Source organism: Kogia breviceps, chromosome 11 (assembly GCF_026419965.1).
Source record: "Kogia breviceps isolate mKogBre1 chromosome 11, mKogBre1 haplotype 1, whole genome shotgun sequence".
In the NCBI taxonomy this organism is placed as follows: domain Eukaryota; kingdom Metazoa; phylum Chordata; class Mammalia; order Artiodactyla; family Physeteridae; genus Kogia; species Kogia breviceps.
Window position 1 is genome coordinate 37,261,992 of NC_081320.1, and position 23,606 is coordinate 37,285,597.

Here is a 23,606-nt window from a genome sequence, read left to right on the forward strand (position 1 = left end):
AGAAAACTGCCCTTTTTCCTTGGACTCAGCCATCAACTAGGCCTCATTGTTACATTTTATTCTAGGTCCATATCAAGAGTGTTTACTTTTAGGAGGGGAAGGAGGAGGGGAAATTGTGCATAGCAAATCACATTCCCAAGTTTGTTTTTTAAGTTGGTTACTTGAAATTTGGAATTCCTTTTCTCAAAGAAATGTTGTAATGGTGGCTGAATGTCCTTGCCGTCTTTTTTTTTTTGTGCTTGCCATCTTATTTAACTTATAATGTAGCAATTAAAACTGTGTCTCAGACCATCCTTTGGTGACCTTTTTGTTTGTTTTTAATTTCCAGTCTTTTTTGGATGGATACTTTTGTAAATGTACTGATCACATACTTGGATGTTATGGCAATGTTAAATTTTTATGAAAGTGGTTAAAGTCTTATTCTCAACTTCTTGCCGTGTTGTGGAATGGTAACAGTATCCCGGATGACCTCAGTCTGCAGACCACGTTTTGAATAACACTAATTTAAAATATTTTCTGGGGTAGATCAATGCAAGGTATTTCTGTCATTTCACAGTTGGAACTTAGAATCGCATTCCCTATAAAAACAATGTAAATAATACTATAAGTACTACAGTATAATGGGTCCTGATCCCTGACCTTAGAAATCTTATTACTCTAGGGAGGACATCATTATCCTTTTGAAAATCATTTGTTGAGTGCCTTTCTGTAAGACACTGCTAGGTGCTAAGGACACTGATATGTCAAGAGAGAATGTGTGTGAAAAATTGTGACAAAAAAAGTGGTAAATACAGGTGCTTGTAAAGGAAATTAAGCTCTGGGATGTTTGTTTGGGGATGGGTCTTTGTAGAAGAGGGAGAGGGTATTTTGATGGATTGTTTAGTATTTTATCCAAGCCTCACAATCTTGAGAGAGGTTATCTCCTCATTTTATAGATATCAGGTCACAGCTAATAACTGGAGCCAGAATTCAAACTTGGATTTTGTCATCCTATTCTACTTTCCTATATATGGCTTTAGAGGTAAAAAGGAATGGGAACCATATTACAGACAGCGGTTAGACAAAAGATTTCACAGTTGGGGACCCATTAGAAAATTGGAGAAAGGAATGATTCATACAAAATCATTTTAAGAAAATTTACCTGGCCTTAGTAGGTAGGTTTAACTGAAGCAACTAAGAATAGGATAAACTGGTTGGGACTAATGGATTATCTTCTAGCAAGGAAACTGTAGAATATTTCTCTTTTTCAGTTTTGTTTTGGAGTTTCACCAATTCTGCATTGTTAGGTTACATTTATGGAACAGTTTTGATAGGAAAATGCTAATTATCTTTTAGTAAAATGGCACGTAGATTTCATAGATGGTAGATATACTTTTTAAAAATCAACTTTGGGTATAATTAATATTCAATAAAATACACTCACCCTAAGTATATAGTTTGAGTTTTGCCAAATGTATGCATTCGCACAAGCATAACCACAGTGAAGATATAGAACATTTTCATTACCTTGAAAAAGTCCTTTGAGCTCCTTTACAGTTGATCCCCTTAATGTACTTTTTTTTTGAGGTATAAATGATATGCAGTCCAGTTCACTCTTTGGTGTATAGTTCTGATGCATTCAGTCAGGTAACAACCACTACAATTAAGATAAACCCTACAGATTCCCTCATGCCCCGTTTATAGTCAACTCTCCACTTCCTCTGTGTTTTTGAAATGTATCTGATACGTGTTAGAAAGTAAGATACATGAATTAACTGTTTTCAAGAATCCCATTTTAGTTTCTTGATACTTAAGTTATAGTTGCTGTTCTTAGTTTTTCTTTTCTATGTTTATGCTTTCTAACTCTGCTTGGACCCTTACACTTCTACTCTACCATAGTCATTTTGTTCTCTACTGATATCCTAGCATACTTTTCTTAGTACTGTTCTAGAAATGCCCTTCAGGACCCCCACCTTGTAGTTTTTTTAAGCATACGCTTTCATGGATTACCTCACTAAGAAAATAGAGGTATCCTCACATCTTCTGTTGAAATATCTCACTTACCTCCTGTTTCTCTAAGAAGAAGAGTCCTGGGCAAAGTTACAGAGCTAACCTCTTTATAACATGTCCTCATTTCCAGTCATTACCTGTTCCTTAACACTCACTTGCCTCAAAGTCTTTACATAACTCTTCCCCTCTGATTATAAGGATGCGTAGATTGTCACCATCATTTAAAAAAAAACACAAAAACATACCCTTTATTGATCCTTATTGCCCTTTTACTGCTATTTACTTTGATTCTTTAGTAAGTTTCTTGAGTAAAAGTACTGCTTCCCTTTTCCCAACATCTGTTCTGGAAAGTTATGAATGGTTCCTGATCACGAGATAGATTGCTCTTTTTCCAGTTGAAAGGTACTATAAAAGCCTGTTGATGTTTTTGTTTATTCTATCCCAACTTAACTAGTTTTTCCACTGGTAGTAAATATTTTTCAAAACAAAAGGATCATTATAGTTTATGCTTCCTTTTCATTGCTTCTAAAACTAAAAGTGAAAATGACAAGTTGAAACAGTAAATTACAAATCTATAGCAGATTTGTGATTGTAATATTTCATCCCTAATTGAAGTAGAAAGTGATGGTTCTGCATCATTTGTTAGGAGGTTGAAATTCCGTAGCTTGAAAATACTCAAAAACTTTTGCCTGGATTCAGCTACCGTTTTGACGGGTGGGAAGGGAAACCTGTCCCCATTTTATAGGTAGAACACTGAAGCACAGTAAATTATCTTGCCTCTTATTTGGTGGTTTATTTTTTTCTGCCTTGCTTCTTTGGTGTTTTTGTTTTTATTTGTGTGTGTGTGTGTGTGTGTGTGTGTGTTTAATGTGTATAGACACACTGTATTGGATGTCATACTTAACAGGGAGAGCATGGGGTCATGGGCTTGAACAGAGTTAAGAATTAGGCAGCCAAATATTTATATATTAGCTGAAGTAGCTTTGATTTCAGTGTTATATTTTAAAGTTTAGGTTATTTTTATTATAGAATATTAAAGTGATAAAATTTTTTTGTTCTGTTTAGCTTGTCAACTCATCTGCAGCTTACATTTACTGGTTTCTTCCACAAAAATGGTATGTACTTAAACATATTGGCATTCTAACAACAAAACACCTTTGTGACTGAAAAAAATTGCGTGTAAATTCAGAAAATTATATTTAATGGAAAAGATGTTGATGTTGATAATTTAATTTCTCTTTAGTGGATTTCTCCAACAGTTTCAATTATTGCTTTATTTGGTCAATGGTGGGATATGGAGGAGGTAACTTGCAACTCATTAAACTTTAAAAGGAGTAGTTCTTAAATTTTAGTGTGTGTAGAAGCATTTTGACAGTTTGTTTGAAATACATATACCTGGACCCTACAGGGACTCAGATCTAGCAGGGTTTTGGTGGAGCTTAGGAGTCTGCATTGTAATAAAGCACCAAGGTAATTCAGAAGTAGGTGGTCTGAGGAACAAGTTTTAAGAAACTCTGGCATTAAAAAAAAATGTGTCAATATATATGTGTGTAACTGAGTCACTTTGCTGTGCAGCAGAGGTGGGCACAACGTTGTAAATCGACTACACTTCAATAAAAATAAATAAATAAGAAACTCTGCCTTAAAAGTTTTTTAAAAATTGTAGGTAGACTTTATACATAAGGTTGTGTTCATCGCCTTGTTTTCTTATTGCTGTCTTGCTGTCTATTTAAGTTTTAAGTAGATTTTTAAATTATTAAAATAATCAGTGCTGTGTGGGATCATTCTTGAAGGTAAATGTTAGCTTCATCTGGCTCATATCTAAATAGATGAAATCCCAGCTCTTACCGCTCAACCGTACCTTTTAGGGCTCTAAGTATCACAGTTTTAAAAATGCTGTGTAACATTATCTTACCCAACTGAGAGCCATCATCTTTCCAAAGATTGTAAGTAGAAAATAATGGGAAGGACTTGTAATGAAATTCAATTTCTTAGATTTTTGTCATTTTTTTATTTCCAACGTTTTTCAAACTTTAAATTATAAAGACTAATGATGAGAATTGTAATTAATTGCCTTAGAACCTGGAATAGGTGAAGAGTCTCCTGAGTAGAGCCCTTTCTGCATAAACATTTTGAGTATTTTTAATACAATAATAAAACAACTGAAACAACAACTGCTACCAATGGGATATATCAATGTGTTAGATATTATATAAAGAAAATTATATAGTCGTAAATGTTACTTCATTAAAAGAGGTGAAAGCATACTGGGTAAAGTTTCCGTTGGTTTCAGAATGAATAAAATGCCTCTAGGCTTGTCCATCTTAAATTTGTGTGTGTATCCTTTAATAATCAGGTAATGGAATAAAACCTTTATAAGAAACAGGTCAAGTTGGTCATCCTTGGTATTGTTTAGTAAGAAACAAAGTTTAATAATAAGCAGAATGGTTATATTAGAACAGTTTGATAACTAGTCAGGTTTTTAATGTAAGAAATTTGAAGTCTGGTCATATCTGTATTAGCAGCTAATGTAACTTTACTTATAGTTTTGCCTTACATCTGGTCTATTTAAGTAACCTCAGTAGCATTTTCATGTTTTTTTCCTCCTAAATCATTTATAATCATCTTGTAGAGATCATATTTCTAATCACTCATCATACTTTGTCTTCTGTGATACTTAAAAAGTACATGAACTCTAATACTTTAGAAGCTTATAATTTGAATTTTATAGGTTTGTTTGCCCTTTGTTCTCAGGGACTTCTATAAAACATATAAATTATTCATCACTGAAATCATTGATGGATATTAATCGAATAATATTTACTAATTAATATTATTTAATTAATAGTAATTGAATTTACTTGAATTAGTTAGTTGAAATTAACTGGAACATGGTACGATAAACTTCTTTCCCATCTACATGGCAAAAAAGTTCAAAAATTGCACAAATTCACTTAAACTTTATTTTCTTGATATTACTGAAGTAAATGAGAAAGTAAACTCTGTTGATACTTCTATTTCCAGAAAATAATTTCCCATTGTAACTTTGAAATGAGTGGAAGTTGGAAAGAAGCAGATATATTGCCTCCTTTGTCTATTCAAGGTATATTTGTAGTTTTTTTTAAAGAAATAATATTTTTAAGAAATCAGGTTAGAAAAGCAACATCACAATCCCTAAAATATGATTATTTTTTCTTTTGTTTTTAAATGAAGACTTTTGTTTAGCAATTACTACTTGAGACTGCTTAGAATGAATACACAAAGATTATTAGGGTACTATTTTCATGGTGAGTATTGTTCAGAGAGTATTTTTGTTACTGCATTTTAGATATTCAGTTATTTTTTGGTATATTAAATTATTTTTATCCTGGCTGCAACTTTCAAGAGACTGATTGAAATGTATTTTATGTATATACCCTGAGTAAGAAGAATGTTTTCAAGTAGAAAGAAGTATTGTCCAAAATCTCAGAACAAAAATTATTTTATTTCTGTATATGTTTATAGATTTTTCTGTAATATATAGAGAACTATATAGAAGTGTACATAGTAGTTCAATATATTAGGAACTTAATGATGAATGAATGATTAAATATTAAAGTTTTTTGGACTATTAATGCCTTTGGGATTAAAGACAAGCTGTAGGGAAGTATTCTGGAACCTTAATTTGCAGAAACCTTTGTTAGAGTTCATTGATATAGAGAATATAGACTATTACTTTAAAATTAAATTTCCCAAACATTATAAACCAAGAGATTTCCCTAGGTAGTAAATAATATCTTAATTTTTGCTATCCCATTTAGGCATGTAAGTTTTATGTTTAATATTTTTTGAAAACTTTTTTTAATCCCTTTGGTTATAAGTTTTGATCAAATCAAAGAGCCTTTTAAGTTTAAATATCTGAGCATTCAAAATGAAATGAAATATGTAAAAATAGTAACCAGTTCAATTTAAATGTATCTTAAACTAAATAATTTTTCTGATAGATTTTAGAAGAAGGAAAAAAATTTTTAATGTTTATTTTGTGTGTTACCTCGCCTGAACTATTTCATTTGTGCTTTCTACTAAGAAGCCTTAACTGTATTTGTCAAATTTGAAACTGATTTTGGGAAACAGGAATGAGTAAACTTCTGAGAAGACTTCACTATAGGAAGTCTTTTTTGTAAATTCTCAGACTTCTTAGGAAAATGAATACTATTTTTTTAAAAATAGATTTTAATCATTTCTCGGCCTTTTGGCTAAGATCAAGTGTAAAATAGATTTTAAAGTATTGATTTTCTATTTAGATAAGCCATCACAAAATTCAGAAAATGAACAAAATTCTGTTACCCTGGAAGTCCTGCTTGTGAAAGTTTGCCACAAAAAAGGAAAGGTAATGTATAGGATGCTACTGGTAGATGAAATGGAATAATTTTTTCATTGAATATGTTTATGCATATATATTGTTTATGCATATAAACCTTAAAAGCTTTTAAATATGTTGATGGCTGAATTGTAAAACTGATAAGCTCTTTTGCCAACCTCCCATATCTTCATGTTTTTTTCTAATCTGGCTATAGGTATCTGCATAGAACCTTCTGTTACAGGAGTATGACAGTGAAGGGAAGAAGCTATCTTTTAGCATCTTAGGACATAAATTCAGTTGATTCCTGCCACTTCAGCCTCTTAGCTTATTTTTTGTAGCTATTTGTACACATTAATGTTTTAAATAAGGTCTAAGAGAGAGTTTTTCCCAAAAGGATTATATTGTAACACTACTCTCAGGCAAAGAAATTTCTGTTTCTAGCATTATCAGCCATTAACTTATAAATATATTGCTTCAAGTTTTTATTTATAAGATGAAATCATTTCACCGTCGAAACAAGTATTATGGTGGTTAAATTTCTGGGCAACCCACCAAAGCCAACAGAGATACTTTTAGTAGCCTTAAGTCCTTGGGTATTTTAAGAATGGGAGGGAATTCCCTGGCGGTCCAGTGGTTAGGACTTTATGCTCTCACTGCAGGGGGCCTGGGCTCCATCCCTCATCGGGGAAGTAAAAGCCCACAAGCCATGTGGTGAGACCAAAAAAACGAGGAATGACCTGTATAGAGGTTCTGATTGCTCATGCTCTTCCAAAATCAATCACAGTAAGGTGATATGGTGAAAACTGTGCTAGAGCATTGGTATGGAATAGACCAAGGTGATGGGAGACAGCAGTGTAAGTACATATTAAAAACTCTATAAAGTTAGCTAGTAATACTCCACGCTCTCACCCAACACCCATACACAACAAGTAGTGATGTGAAAATTCAAGATAATATTATTATTTAGACAAAAAAATGTGCCTGTAACTATAGTATGATCCTTTTTGTGTTTAAAAAAAAGTAATAGGCATACATATTTTCTTCAGAGGATAAATACAACCAATTGCTAATATTAGTCTTCTCTGGAGTATAAGACCCGGGGAGGGGGGTGGAGGCGACTTTTATTTTTCTCATTTTATATTCTTGTAGAGCAGAATTTTAAGACCATAAGCATGTATTCTGTTTGTTTTTAAAAAGAAGTTACCTAAAATATGTACTATATTTTCTTGTTAAAAAGGTCTTCTGCATCTTGCAATTTTTTAACTTTGCTCTTTCGGCATAACTAGTTATATAATTACAGAACATTACTCATAAGATGATTAATGTTACTTCTTATAAACAATTATTTAAATATATGGATTTACTATTTCTCAGTGTTGTTGACAGTGGGGTTATTGTAATAATCTTTTTTCATTTCTAATAGTCCTATCAGTCATTTTGTTAAAATAGAATATTTAAGGGGAAAAGATTAATTTACATGAGTTGTAATATTTTAAGCATGGTTTTAGTTCTATATTTCTAACTTAAAACTTTCTGATGACCATCAGCTAAATATTAGATATACTATTATATCATTGTTTTCATTGTATTGAGGATATCCTCAATTGGGCTAATATTTGAAAGATAGTTGATCCAAATTTTCTTTTTGCTTCATCACAATTTTCAGATGTATGGTTAGAATTTTAGCATGCCATTTGGAAATCACGGCCTATACCATATTTCCTATAGCTGTGATTAGAGGTTTTATTGTAATTCTTACAATTGCATATGCATAAATAAATATAATAATCTTTGCCTTTGCAGGATGTACGTTGTCCAATAAGACAAGTTCCTACAGGTAAAAAGCAGGTGCCTTTGAATCCTGACCTCAGTCAAACAAAACCTGGAAATTTCCCGTCCCTTGCAGTTTCCAGTAATGAATTTGAACCTAGTAACAGCCATATGGTGAAGTCTTACTCATTGCTATTTAGAGTGACTTGTCCAGGAAGAAGAGAGTTTAATGGAATGATTAATGGAGAAACCAATGAAAATATTGGTAATTTTTATTTTAATAATTTTACTAGATTTTGTTGTTGGAGATTAAGGTGATCAGTGAAAATGATTGAACTAATCCATCTTCATAGTATTCGTAATTGTGTACAGAATATTTCTTTTTTTAGTTATTTTCATAATTATTTAGAGGGAAAAGTGGTACAGAACTAGAAATAAATGCATGTGTTCTAATAGCATGGCCTTTATTTATTTGCAAATCTCTTATAGTCTAATGAGATACTTAATTTTATGGTACATTGGCCTTGCTCTTAGACTTTTGGCTATTATGTTGTACTAGGTATTTAATCTGTAAAATTCTCATTGTTGTATGATGAAACATTTCATGCAGCAAAATGAAAATACACACATATATATATATATATATATATATGTATATATAAAACACTGGATGGAAAAGACTGGTGTTTAAATTAGTCTCTCAGCAAACAATGAATTCATTCCCCCCTCAACATTTTATTGTGAAAAATTTCATACATATGGAACAGACAAAAGAATTTGGTAGTGAGCACCTATCTACCCACCACTTAGAGTCTACAGTTAACATACATCTATCCTTGTATCCTCCCAACAGTTCTGAATCCACCTTTGAGGTAATCATTCAAACAACATATAGGTGTTGGGAACACAGAGATGATTAAAAAGTCCAGTCCCATCTTCCAAAGGCTCATAACCTAGAGTATGGAGATAAACATAAAATATAATTGCAGCTAAATGATATGTGGTATAATAGAGGTATTTGTGAAGTTCAGGGGAGAAGCAGCTTGGAAGAAATAATCTTTGAGTCTTGAAGTATCCTTTGAAGTTCCTGGAAAGTAACCATGAATGAGGAGGGTTTTTTCTCCTTGCCTAGCAATAAAGATCATTCTGAACAGAAAATAACATTTGCAAAAATGTGGAGTTAATAGTGTCAATGAATATCAGGAAGTAAGGACATACACATAAGGTTGAGACATAAAGTTGAAGAGTGTTTGGATATTATTATATTGCAACTTAAGTTTATTTGTACCTCATTTGGGATAAATGTAGTATGTTATGTGAAAGGACTATATATCATAAATCTGTTTTTGCTTGAATATTTGATTCATGAGAAATGTTTGTCAAATTCAGATGTCAATGAAGAACTTGCAGCTAGAAGAAAACGAAATCGTGAAGATGGGGAAAAACATTTGTTGCACAAATGACAGTATTTGATAAAAACAGGTAATGTTGATGGACAAGCAAGGCTCCCATGTTTTAGAAATGTTTTTATTTTGAAGCAGAATATAGTGATGATACTGTTTCTTTGCCTTTGTTTCTCTTTATTCTTATGGATGAAAAAACAAATTTGCAAATACTGAACTTTTGTCTTTATCACCTGCAATAAACGCAGACGAGGAACTATTTGAACGGCTCAGTTAAGATTGTTCATTCAGCCAGTATTTTCTGAGTGTGTCCTCTTTGTCAGACACTGTTTTAGGCAGTGAGAAGGCAACAAAACCCCTGCCCTCATGAGCTTAACTTCTAGTGGAGGAAATAGACACCACCCCCCAAAATTGTATCAACTAATGTCACTTAGTGGGAATGCTGTGAAGAAAAATAAAGAGAATAAATGGTGGTTTTGTAGAGAAAGCCTCTGAGGAAAGGTCATATTTGAGCAGAGACCTGAATAAAGTGGGCCCCATGCAAATCTTGAGATTATGTATTTACTAGAGTTAAGGAAGAAAAGTGTGTGAAATCATCGTTTGGCTCTGTGTGCATTTGGCACAGGGTAGCAAGGAGCACTTGGATTTATAATCATCTCTGCAGTTTTCAGTTGGGAATGAAGCATCTTAGTGCCAGTAAAAGAACCTCTGGGAAGCAAATACAGTATTCTTTTTTGATAGGGTTGAAGGGTGAAACTTATAATATGTCATGATTTCTTGTCCTAGGCTGCTCACTGGTAGTTAACACAGTCCACCATCAGGTATAGGAGAAAGAGCCAAGAAAAGCAATGAGTGTGTTTCTCCTGCTCTTTAAAAAGTAACTTGTTGCTTTAATGTAATCCACTTATTAGCCACTAGGGTAAAGACAGGTTATAGGGCTTTTAATGGGAAAGCAAAGGTGATTAGGAATAATGCCATGGATTTTGCTACCATATTGTCTTAGAATATATCACTTAATGTCGCTTAATGTTACCAGCAGAAACCAATATAGTGTTTTTTTAAAGTCAGAAATTTGAATGTAGATCAAAAATTTAAATGGAGAACAACAGAAACATATATGCTAAGAGATAGGGGTTGTGTCTGTGGGAGAAGCAATTAGGCTGTTGTTGCACACTGGGCTTCATCAGTGTTGGTAAATGTTCTATATATTTTAGGCAGCGTGAGGGTAAGGGTACATTCTTTTAAGAATTCTTTCTACCTTCCTTGTATTAACATATTCCTTGTACGTTAAAACAAAGAAACTGCTTTTTAAAAAAGTACCAAGAGGAAATCATGGGAGAATTTTCCCCAAACTTCTTTTGAAAATTTCCAAACCTATAAACATGTTGAAAGAACAATGCAGGTAGTAATACCCGTGTACCCTTCACCTAGATTCATCAGTTGTTAACATTTTACCACATTTGCTTTATTTGTGAGTGTATTTTTGTGACAAACCATTTGAGGGTTAGATCATGACGCTGGATTTCATTCCTTATTCATAAACACTTCATTCAGCGTGTATCTCCTAAGAGCAGGGACATTTCCCTCCATAACCACAGTACGCCTATCATATTCAGGAAATTTAACATGATACCAAAAATACAGTACTCTCTCCCCAGTTTCCTGGATAATGTCCTTTTCTGTTCCCTACTTACCCCAGTTAAGGATTGCGATCTGTCAGTTGCCATATCTTTTCAGTCTCCTTCAATTTGGAACCATTTTCCAGCCTTTTTTTTTTTTTTTTTTTTTTGCCTTTTGTAACAACACTTTAAATACAGGCGTGTAGTTTTGCAGAATGTTTTTCAGTTTGGACTTTTGTGATTGTTTCTTTATGTTTAGATTCAGGTTAAACATTTTGGGCAGGAACACTCATTGGTGATGTGTTCTTTGTGGACGTCACAGACACAGCTGATATTAGGTTTGATCGCTTGGCTAAAGTGGTGTTTACCATATTTCTCCATTGTAATGGTCCCTTTTCACTTTAATTAATTAATATGCAACCTCTGTAATAATACATGAAACTGGATAAATATCCTTTTTCTCCCAACAGTTATTTTTTAACGCAATAGTTTAGCATCCATTGATGATTCTTACTTGAATAAATTATTCTATGGCGGTGGCCACATGGTAACTTTCTATCAGTTCTTCCATGTTTGGTTTGTTGGCATTTTTCTGTGAAGAAGAACGTTCCTTTTCTCAACCTTTTTTTAAATCAGTATGGATTAACGAATTCCACTTTTATTCAGTCTGTTTTAATCTATTGATGTTGCTATATTAATGCTCAAATTGTCCCAAATTTGGTGAGGAGGAGCCCCTCCAAGCAGGCTCCTAAGTCCCTTTGACTTGTTTTTATTTATTTATTTTCTTGTTTTCTGCAATATTCTTCTAGATATTCCAGGCTTTACATTCTCCTTTTCCTACCTCTGCTCTGGAATTGGCTGTTTCTTCAAAGGGTCATAGTTCTTTTCAGTAGAGGAGAAGTATTTGCCAACCAAGATCTGAGGAGTTAGATGTTTTAAAAATTCTTTTTATAATCTCTTGAGAAGCTAAAGTCTCCTTAAAGAATGACTAAAATTCAAAAGCCATATTGAAAGAGTATGAAATATGGAGTGAAATAAAAAAAAAACCCTTCTTCTGAAAACAAAAACACCATCATAAGCCAAGTCAAAATAAAGATAACAAGTCAGGAGAAGATTAATTTCAACTCATAATGTATAGATAGATGCCTCATTCCTTTAATATAAAAAGATTATACTAAGTAAAAAGAAAAACACCACAGGCCAGTAGAAGAATGAGGAAGGGATATCGTGAAAATGTTTACAAGAAAAGAGAATATATATGGTTTTTAAACAACTAAAAGGTAAAACATCTGAATATAAAAGTACACTGAGATGTCATTTTTTCACTTAGCAGTTTGACAGATATCAAAAAACTTGATAAAGCACTGTTGATGAGGCTGTGGGGGAAAAGGCCCTCTTCATAGACTACAGGTAGGAGAGTACATTGGATTGTATGTAGCTATCACACGTTCAGCCATAAAATAGAATATTATGTAGCCATGTAAACATGCAGGAGGAAAAAGTCCTTTCCATTTTAGAAGTATACTAATGTATTACCTATTCAAATTAGTAAATAAAATTATCTTCTAAATTATTAAGTTGAACAGCCTTGTTGATAAATTATTGAAGTAGAATAAATTCAGTAGCACAGCATAAAGACAAGAATTCTTTTTTTCTTTTTTCTTTTTTTTTGCGGTACGTGGGCCTCTCACTGTTGTGGCCTCTCCCGTTGCGGAGCACAGGCTCCGGACGCGCAGGCTCAGCAGCCATGGCTCACGGGCCCAGCCGCTCTGGCGGCATGTGGGATCTTCCCAGAGCAGGGCACAAACCCGTGTCCCCTGCATCGGCAGGCGGACTCTCAACCACTGCGCCACCAGGGAAGCCCAAGACAAGAATTCTTAAGGCTCAAAATCATGCGGTGTTAAGAGCCAGACTTTGGAGACAGATTGCCTAGATTCTGTTGCTAGCTCTGGCTACTTACTGTGTCATCTTAAGGCAAGTTATTTAACCCTCTCTATGCCTCAGTTTCTTCTGAACAATGGAGTAATAACATCTACTTCATAGAGGTGTTGGGAAGATTAAATGAACTCTGTAAAGTCTTTAAAATAGTGCCTGGCATATAGTAAGCACTCAATAAATGTCAGCTAATACCACCTAACAGAATTTCTCTAAGACTGATGAAGAGATGCCAGATTCTTGATATACAATTAATTATTGAGTATGGTTGAAGAATGGTATTTAGGTTAGTAGTGTTTAATTGTATGGAGAAAATAACATAAACTATGTATACACACACAGATATGTACACACACATTAAAAGTATACTGTGAGTATGGGTAGAATTTCATCGATTCTTTGATTCAACCAGTATTCCATTTATTCATTCACCTATGAAATGTTTATTGAGCACCTGTATGTGCCAGGTGCCCCCCAGGATCTTACAGTTAATTAGTTTACTGGTCAAGTATAAAAGTCAAGAATTCTAGTTCAAGTACTTACAGTAGTTAAAGATAACAGAGACCTAATTCTTAGCTGTTCCCTAAAGCAAGTATTATAACACCGTTGTTACCTTGTTTTTAAAAGTATAAAGCCTGCGCACATGCTTTATACTTAACATTTAAAACTTAGCAAGTTTTAAGACCTTAGGCCTATTATACTTTAAATGTTTAAAGTTATATCTGAGTAGCTACAGTAATGAAATAATTCTCTAGTAATAATTATCAGTACAAATCATTAAAATTTCTTTTGTCAGGAATGGAGTGTAGGTATATCTTTAAGTCTTGTTGGGCATGTAAGCTAGTTTATAAATTTAATAAGTGCTTTTTAGTATAAATCTAAAGATGTAGAATTTGTGTACTTACAATAATAGTCAGGTTACTTTAAAGTGTATGTGTTTGTCTAACAGGCGCTTACAGCTTTTAGATGGGGAATATGAAGTAGCCATGCAGGAAATGGAAGAATGTCCAAGAAGCAAGAAAAGAGCAACATGGGAGACTATTTATGATGGGAAGGTATGGACTACTTAGAAGACTGAGCATGTTATAGTTATGAACTCCCATTTTTTATTGATGTTTTCTTCCCCAAATGCAAATTCACATTGGAAGGAATTCAGGTTGGAAGGAAGAAGTCCTTTCTTTTATACTTTGAAAAACACAAGTCAAAATTATCTAGTTCAGAGTATTTAATGGAAGGCATCATCCTTGGAACCAGGTTGCCAGCTTCAAATCTCCACTCCTAGCTATGTGGCATCTGGAAAATTACTTAATCCCCTGTGTGTCTCGGTGTTCTCATTTGTGAAACAAGGCATAGAATTGATGAATTAAATGAAATAATTAAAGATGCTTAGCACCATGCCTGGCATAAAATAAGTGCTCAGTAAATGTTAACTGATATTTTCAATTCCATTCATAGTAACAGCAGGTAACATATGACTAATTTATCAAGAAATCTTCAAATCTTAGATGAAGCAGGCTTAAAATAAGTCTTCTAAGAGACTTAAAAAATAAATAGGCATACATACATTTCTTGGATAGGCAGACTCATCAGAATACTCATGTCATTTATTTCTAAATATATTAGATCAGTGTACCAGCACAAGCAAAATCCTGATTTTTTTAAGCCTTAAATTAGTCTCAAGTTAACCTAGAACAATATGTAATAATACTAAGGAAAATTATGGAAAAGTTTTTTGAGAACCTTTACTTACCAGATAACAGAACATAGTATAAAGTTAAAAGAACTTAAATTTATGGTAAAATCTTAGCAATAGATAAGCCCATCACTGAAGCGTAGTCTTGAAATAGACCTGTATATTTTGAATTTAATCTATGATAAAATTGGTGTTAGATCTGTGTGGGAAAGATAAACTGTTCATTATCCATGTGACAGATTGGTCTCTAGCCATCTGGAAATAAACTTAGACCTAATAAATTCCAGAAGGCTCATAAATGTAAATGTGAAAATTAACACTCTATAACTTGGGAAAAATATAGCTGAATATTAATGTAATCTTGCTATGAGGAAAGCCCTTCTAGGTATGCTACAAAAGCTAGAAAGCATAAAATAAAAATGACTAATTAAAGTGAATCATATACTGCACAAAGCTAAAATTGAAAGCAAATGATGGACTGGGGCTAATATTTGTAACATACAGAAGGCTAATATGAATATGCAGTTAATAAAAACATAAGCAATCTAATTAGAAAAAATGGGTAAAAGTCTGACAGTTCTTAAAGCAGCAAATATAGATGACCAGTAAGCTTTTTAAAAGATATTCAATGTTACTAGTATTCAAAAATTCGCAAACAAAATCAGAGATACTACTTTTGACTAGTAGTTTGACAACAGTTACAAAGGGTTGAGAGTTTCTAGTTGGAGACGTGAGGGCACATGCTCTCAAATAATGCTTTAATGTAAGAATAAGTTGGTATAACCTTATTGGAGGGCAGACTGGCGATACAAATAAAAATTTTAATTTTGTATATAATTATTAACAGTTTTATGTAACAGTTAATTTTCATTCTACAGTTTTGTTACAAGGTAGCAACTGTTTAACTGAAAAGATGTAGATAACAAGTCTTGCCTGAATTTTTTTTTTTTTTTTTTTTTTTTTGCGGTACGCAAGCTTTTCCCTGTCGTGGCCTCTCCCGTTGCGAAGCACAGGCTCCGGACGCGCAGGCTCAGTGGCCATGGCTTGAGGGCCCAGCCGCTCCGCGGCACGTGGGATCTTCCCGGACCAGGGCACGAACCTGTGTCCCCGGCATTGGCAGGCGGATTCTCAACCACTGCGCCACCAGGGAAGCCCCTAGGTGATGGGACTTTAAATAATTTTTATTTCTTTATACGTATCTACAGTGCTTGAATTTTCTGCAGGTATTATCTTTCTGTTTTAAATTTGTTTGTTAAAGTTTGTTACGTTTATCCATGGGAGAGTAAGGATTATTATATGAGTTGTTGGGTTTTCCCAAGAAATTGAGGCAATATAAAATGGGTATCCTTGTAAGTCAGGTCATATAGATTTGCTTCTTTTCAACAGCTCTGTGTTATTGTTTTAAATAAATGTCCCATAATTTACTAAACCAATGTCACTTCAATGGATAATTTATTTTACTTTTTTTACATTTCACAAATGTTGTAGTGAGTATACTTGTATTGGATTGACCACAAAGTTCGTTCAGGTTTTTCCATAAGATCTTAATGGAACACCCAAACGAACTTTATGGCCAACCCATACGTGTATCTTTTTGCATTGCAAGTATTTTTATAAGATAAATTCCTAGATATGGATTCACTGTGTCAAAATTGGTTTATATGATTACACTTTCACTTCATTCCGGTCTAAAATTATAGTTTTAAGAGGGTTATTTGTAATAAAGATGTAGAGGGAGATTGGACTTGTGTGGCAGTAAAAATAAACAGGAGCCCATCGAAGGATTTCTGTGAAAGGGAATAGCATGAAAGCAGTCTTTGAGAAGATTATTTGGTCTCCTGGATATGGATTGGGAAGTAAAAATTAGAACCTGGGAGAGCAGCAAAGATACTGGACTAATAAGATAGTAAGGATCTATATACTTGATGATGATGTAAGAAAAGCAGAAGCAAGAATAGGGGTCAAATGTAATTCTGAAATTTTTAGTTTAGGGTCACTAGTAGACTGATAATGCTTGGAACAAAAATAATAGCACCTTAGAAGGAAAGAAAAGATAATACATTCAGGTCTAAAAACATATTTTATTTATTTATTTATTTTTCTCAGAACGCAGGCCTCTCGCTGTTGTGGCCTCTCCAGTAGCGGAGCACAGGCTCCGGGCTCGCAGGCTCAGCAGCCATGGCTCACGGGCCCAGCCGTTCTGCAGCACATGGGAACTTCCCGGACCGGGCCACGAACCCGAGTCCCCTGGATCGGCAGGCGGACTCTCAACCACCGCGCCACCAGGGAAGCTCTAAGCTGCACTTTTTTAATAAGCTTCCTGGGCAGTCACACAACAGTGGTCCATGTATAGAGTGACCAAATTATTGTGTCTTCTCGGTTGCTTTGGGGAGTCAAAGTGGGCAATATTTAAAACTGCAGCAGGCATATGTAGAAGCAGGGAATATTCAAGGCAAACAGAGGTGTATAGTAATTGTATGCATGAATCAGATTTGAGAAAAGCTAGCCTGGTGGTTAAAGAACACAACGCTTAGGACAGACAGACCAGAATCTATCCTACTTACTTGTGTGAGTTGGACCAAGTTCTTTTATCTTTCTGACTGTTTGCTCATATGGAAAAGAGGTATGGCTGTACATAGAGCACAATATTCTATTTTGGCAAAAGTTGCTCTGGGTCCATTTGTGTTCTCTGCAACTTAACCCTTTCCAGTCAGTGTACAAGCATTTTTAAGTCGTTTGATGAAGTATTACATTTGACTTTCAGCTGTTCATTACTTTGGGCAAAGCTTCTATAGTGCTGCAGAGGTCAGAACCTATGCAGAGATAGTGAGAGGATGCTATAAGCTTCTTCTGCCGGTTTTGTAAAAATGTTTAACCTTTTCGCCTCTTCCTCCACCTGCCACCAAGAGATGAGAAAGAAGGCAGAGGCTGGAAATGCACACCAGGCAATACTGTGTCAGTTTGCCTTTTCTTCCGCTGCCAGTACTTCCCAGAGAGATTTCACCAAAAGTGCCTAAGCTTGCCATGGCCATTGTTGTGCAGGAATTTTCTATCTCTTGCTAGTCACATCCCCTTTTCCTTCTCCTGGGGCTTAATGGATGTTTGGGGGCAGGGAATAAAATGCAATACAGTGAAGTGTATATTCTGATTTAATAGGCTTGGGTTGAGGTCGGGCCATTGGTAGTTTTTAAAATCTCTCCAGATGATTCTAATGTACAGCGAGGTTTCAGAATAACAGTTATACATGAAGCACTTTGGGAATTGCAAAGGCATTGCAGAAATAAAAAGTGGCTATTGGTATTCCTTCACTATTCCTGCATTTTCCTTCCTGCATCAGGACTGTTGTGCAGGTGCTGATCATTTTCTTTTCAGCCCTTTTCGCTGTTTGCCTAGACCCTTCATCCCTCTCTCTAACCTCACACCCTACCTCCTTCTTGTCATTCACCCTGTAGTCCGTCATCTATTTGGGATTTATCCTAAACTTGGTGGGAAGCCATTGCAGGGTATAAAGAGAGAAGTGGGGTTGGCAGAGATGCCTTTTTCAGACACCATACTGGCTAGTGTAAGAGAATGGCTAGGAGGGGGCAGGACTGGCATTGGGGAGACTCATTAGGAGACTGGCTTTGTGCACAGTGGTGGCCTTGGAGGTGGAGTAAAGCAGGCAGGTTAGAGTCCTATTTGGAAGGTTAGTGATGGCTTGGAGGTGAATAGGAGTTAGTGATGAATTGGATGTGGGGAATGTGGGTTAAGGATGTGGAATTGGGTAAATGGAGGTGCTACTTACTGAAATGGGAAACGTTTTCTGCCCCTATACTGGCCTGATAAACACCTTCTCACCCTTTAGACCTTGAATCAGAGATGCTTTCTTGTTTTATTTAGTTGTATTTTATTTTATTGCATTTTTGTTTGGGCTGTGATGCCAGCTTGCAGGATCTCAGTTCCTCAACCAGGGATTGAACCCAGGCCCCCTGAAGTGGAGGCACGGGGTCATGACCACTGGACCACCGGGGAATTCCAGCAGATATTATTGCTTTTCATTTTTTTTCTTTTTGTAATATAAGTTTTCATTAATTGATTAATGAATTAATTCATTAATTAATTTTTGGTGGCCATGGGGCTTCGTTGCCGGGCGTGGCTTTTTGGAGTTGCGGCGAGCCGGGGCTTCTCTTCATTGCCGGGCACGGGCTTCTCAGTGCAGTGGCTTCTCATGTTGCGGTGCATGGGCTCTATGCACGTGGTCCTCAGTAGTTGTGGCGCGTGCGCTCGGTAGTGGTGTCTCGCGAGCTTACTTGCTCCGTTGCATGTGAGACCTTCCCAGACCAGGTTGAAAACCCGTGTCCCCTGCCTTGCCAAGCGGATTGTATTTTTTGTTTTTGTTTTTAAACATCTTTGTTGCAGTATAATTGCTTTACACTGGTGTGTTAGTTTCTGCTGTATAACAAAGTGAATCAGCTGCATGCATACGTATATCCCCACATCCCCTCCCTCCTGCGTCTCCCTCCCACCCTCCTGATCCCACCCCTCTAGGTGGTCGCAAGGCACTGAGCTGATCTACCTGAGCTGTGTAGCTGCTTCCCACTAGCTAGCTATTGTACATTTGGTGTTGTATAGTTGTCAATGCTACTCTCTTACTACCTCCCGGCTTACCCTTCCCCCTCCCTGAGTCCCCAAGTCCATTCTCTATGTCTGCGTCTTTATTCCTGCCCTGCCCCTAGGTTCATTAGAACCTTTTTTTAAGATTTCATATATATTTATTAGCATGCGGTATTTGTTTTTCTCTTTCTGACTTTCTTCACTCTGTATGACAGACTCTAGGTCTAGCCACCTCACTGCAAATAACTCAGTTTCATTTCTTTTTATGGCTGAGTAGTCGTCCATTGTATACATGTGCCACGTCTTCTTTATCTATTCGTCTGTCGATGGACACATAGGGTCCTTCCCTGTCCTGCCTATTGTAAATAGTGCTGGCAGACGGATTCTGACCCACTGTGCCACCAGGGAAGTCCCCAGAGATTATTTCTTTAGGGAGGCCCTCCTTAAGCCCCATCAGTCTCTTCCCTGCTGCCATAGTCTCCCACAGCATTACATAACTGTTCCTTCTTAGCACCATACACAGTTTTAATTTCATACATATTTGTAAGTTCCCTTTTTGTAACCCTGTGTTCTAAAGGACCTTTCCCTCCTGCCTCATCATTTTATGTCTAGTGCCTACCAGTGCTTGGCATATCTTTGGGTCTCAGTAAGTGTCTGTTGAACAAAGAAATGGAGACAGAGGACAGGACTTTGGAGGGAAGATCAAGGCTTTGTTTACTATATGTTGAGTAGAAGATGCCCTTAAGACATCCGAGTGGGGATGTGTTTTGCGCAATTGTTGTGAGATTGGGATGCCTTTGGAGATGGTCATGGCCAATATTTTAAACCATGGGTGTGAATAAATTTGTGAGGGAGGATGTGTGAAATTAGAAGGGAAGAGGGTCCCCGACTAAGGTGCACCCTCAACATGTGAGAAGAAGAGGTGAAACCAGCAAGAGTGTGAAAAGCAGGGGTAGGGAGAAAAACTGGGAGAGTGTGCGGTCGACGAACCCAGGGAGGAGAGAGATCAAGGAAGAGGGGAGGCTCAACCATGCCATGTGCTGCCAGCCAAACAAGATTGAGGACAGACAGGTCAGTGTCTCATAGGTTGAGCAACTTCGAGGGAATTGGTGACTTTAATCAGAGCAGTTTTGGGAGAGTGGCAGAGGGGGAGGCCAGGCTGGAGTAGGGTGAGGAGTAAAGAGTTAGTACCTCTGAGAAGAGTATCCTTGGCAAGCTTTGTGGTTTTTAGAGGGGACCATGTTTGCTTAGAATAAATAAAGTAACAGTTATCTCTGGAACATGGGATTTTGATTTTCTTCATTTTACTCCTGTTGCTCTACCTTCAAAATATCTTTAGAATGTGCCCACTTCTCACCACCTCCCCTACTATCTCTCCATCCTGAGCCACCATCATCTCTGACATCGGTGACTGAAGAGCCTTCTCCTAACTGATCTGCCTGTGTCTACCGTGGCCCCCACAGTCTGTTTTTCATCCAGCAGTCACCGTGATCATGGGGAATGTGATCAGTCATGCCACTCCTCTCCTTAAAAGCCTTCACTTTGTTAGCTTGTGAAGAGCTAACAAAGCCCGCAGAGCATCGTTCAAGGCCATTCGGGGTCTGAGGACGAGATGGAAAAGAGATGAGGTGTGCCGTGGGGTGTACCATTCCAGAAGGCAGACTGGGACTGATGCCTGCCAGGGAGTCAGATTCTGAATTTGATATAGACTGCTCTAGCAACTAGCAGTGCTTAGATCTGTCTAGAGAGTGCTGGGTGGTCTGTCACTGCAAAGTTTCTGTATAGACTGATGACCACTGATTGGTGATATGATAGAGGGAGGCTGATATAAAGGATGCTCTAAGATATTGTGATTCTACACTACTTTTACGATTCTATCCCAGACCTCAGAGCTCCTCATTTGTGAGCTACAGAGCTCCTTGGATGTCTGCTCTGACATGTTTCATCCATTGACCTGTGCCACTCATTTTTCAGGTACAGAACAAAGAATCGCTTTGCAAAAGCCCGAAGGGATACACTGAAAGAGTGATCGGAAAAGAATAATACATAGGTATGTATTTGAATTGACTTTCTGCAAATATTTGAGACAGGGTAGCTGGTTAGTGGCTGCTTTCTCATGCTCGAGCCCTTAGAATGTGATCACCTCAGAATGTCATAGGGACTAGAGCCAGTCAGAGCCTGTCTGTCTCTGCGCACAGCCCCTAGTTTCTTCTTGTCATTGCTTTCGATACTGTGTAAGGCCCTTGTCTTTTCCTCCTGCTCACAGCAGACATTGAGTAACCTCTAGTTGTTACTGAGATGCATATTTCACAGTATAGTACTTTAGAAATGAGAAAGGTTTACTTATTGTGGAAACCAATGTCGGCTCTTGGGAGTGTTAGTGTCACTTGGTAATGTTTTTCCTAGGGCTGCCGTGGTAACTGACGTTGCCTGGTTACTCCCTAAGGTTTGAAAAGAATTCTTCCTTGGATCTCAGGTGATAGTGGTACATTCCTTCATTCATTTATTCATTCAGGAAATATTTTCTGAGCACTATGTATGTGCCAGGTACGTTTCATATGGACAGTGAACGAAACAATTCCTGCCGCAGTGAACTGTATATTCTGATTTCATTGGTTTGGGGTGAGGCCTGGCCATTGGTAGCGTTTAAAATCTCTCCATATGTTTCGAATGTACACCGAGGTTTGAGAATCACAGCTATAAATGAAGCACTTTGGGAATTGCAAAGGCATTGCAGAAATAAAAAGTGGCTATTGGTATTCCTTCACTATTCCTGCATTTTTCCTGCCTGCATCAGGACTACTGCACAAGTGCTGATCATTTCCTTTTCAGCCCTGTTCGCTGTTTGCCTATACACTTCATCCCTCTTTCTAACCTGACACCCTGCCTCTTTCTTGTCTTTCAAGCTCCAGTCCATCATGTGTTTGGGATTTGTTTAAATGTAAGTTTTGATTAATTGGTTAATGAATGAATTTATTTATTTATTTATTTATTTTTGGTTGCGTTGGGTCTTTGATGCCGGGCATGGGCTTTCTGTAGTTGCGGCGAGACGGGGCTACTCTTCATTGCGGTGAACGGGCTTCTCAGTGCAGTGGCTTCTCATGTTGTGGAGCACGGGCTCTCTGCACGCGGTCCTCAGTAATTGTGGCACGTGGGCTCGGTAGTGGTGGCTCGCGGGCTTACTTGCTCTGCGGCCTGTGGGAGCTTCCCGGACCAGGGAGCAAACCCCTGTCCCCTGCCTTGGCAGGCGGATTGTTTTTTTGTTTTTGTTTTTAAACGTCTTTGTTGGAGTATAATTGCTTTACGCTGGTGTGTCAGTTTCTGCTGTATAACAAAGGGAATCAGCTGCATGCATACATATATCCCCACATCCCCTCCCTCCTGCGTCTCCCTCCCACCCTCCTGATCCCACCCCTCTAGGTGGTTGCAAGGCACTGAGCTGATCTTCCTGTGCTGTGCAACTGCTTCCCACTAGCCAGGTATTTTACATTTGGTATTGTATATTTGTCAATGCTACTCTCTTAACTGCCTCCCAGCTTCCCCTTCCCCTTCACCGAGTCCTCAAGTCTATTCTCTATGTCTGCGTCTTTATTCTTGCCCTGCACCTAGGTTCATTAGAACCTTTTTTTTTGGATTCCATATATATGTATTAGCATACGGTATTTGTTTTACTCTTTGTGACTTACTTCACTCTGCATGACAGACTCTGGGTCTATCCACCTCACTACAAATAACTCAGTTTCATTTCCTTTTATGGCGGAGTAAGAGTCCATTGTATATATGTGCCACATCTTCTTTATCTGTTCGTCTCTCGATGGACACTTCGGTTGCTTCCCTGTCCTGGCCACCGTAAATAGTGTTGGCAGGCGGATTCTGAACCACTGCGCCACCAGGGTAGTCCCCAGAGTTTATTTCTTAAGGGAGGCCCTCCTCAAGCTGCATCCGTCTCTTTCCTGCTGACGTAGACTCCCACAGCCTTACATAACTGCTCCTTCATAGCACCATACACAGTTTGAATTTCTCACATATTTTTAAGTGCCTTTTTTATAACCCTGTGTTCTACTGAACCTTTCCCTCATGTCTCATCAGGTTATGTCCAGTGCCTACCAGTGCTTGACATATCTTAGGGGCTCAGTAAGTGTCTGTTGACTCCATAATTGGAGAGAGAGGACAAGGCTTAGGAGGGCAGATCAAGGCTTTGTTTTCTACATGTTGAGTAGAAGATGGTTCAAAGCAGGAGCCCTTGAACCTGAGCCTCTTCC

At 37.0% G+C, this 23,606-nt stretch overlaps 1 protein-coding gene across 1 annotated transcript in view; it reads left to right on the forward strand.

Annotated features, from left to right (window-relative positions):
• The window catches only part of LOC131765164 (polycomb protein SUZ12-like), a 183,263-nt gene that overhangs the window by 12,658 nt on the left and 146,999 nt on the right, over positions 1-23,606 (forward strand). The window contains 6 exon segments of the mRNA XM_059078627.2: positions 3,055-3,104; positions 6,273-6,358; positions 8,135-8,366; positions 9,491-9,538; positions 9,541-9,583; positions 14,008-14,113. Coding sequence (XP_058934610.2) covers positions 3,055-3,104; positions 6,273-6,358; positions 8,135-8,366; positions 9,491-9,538; positions 9,541-9,583; positions 14,008-14,113 — 565 coding nt within the window.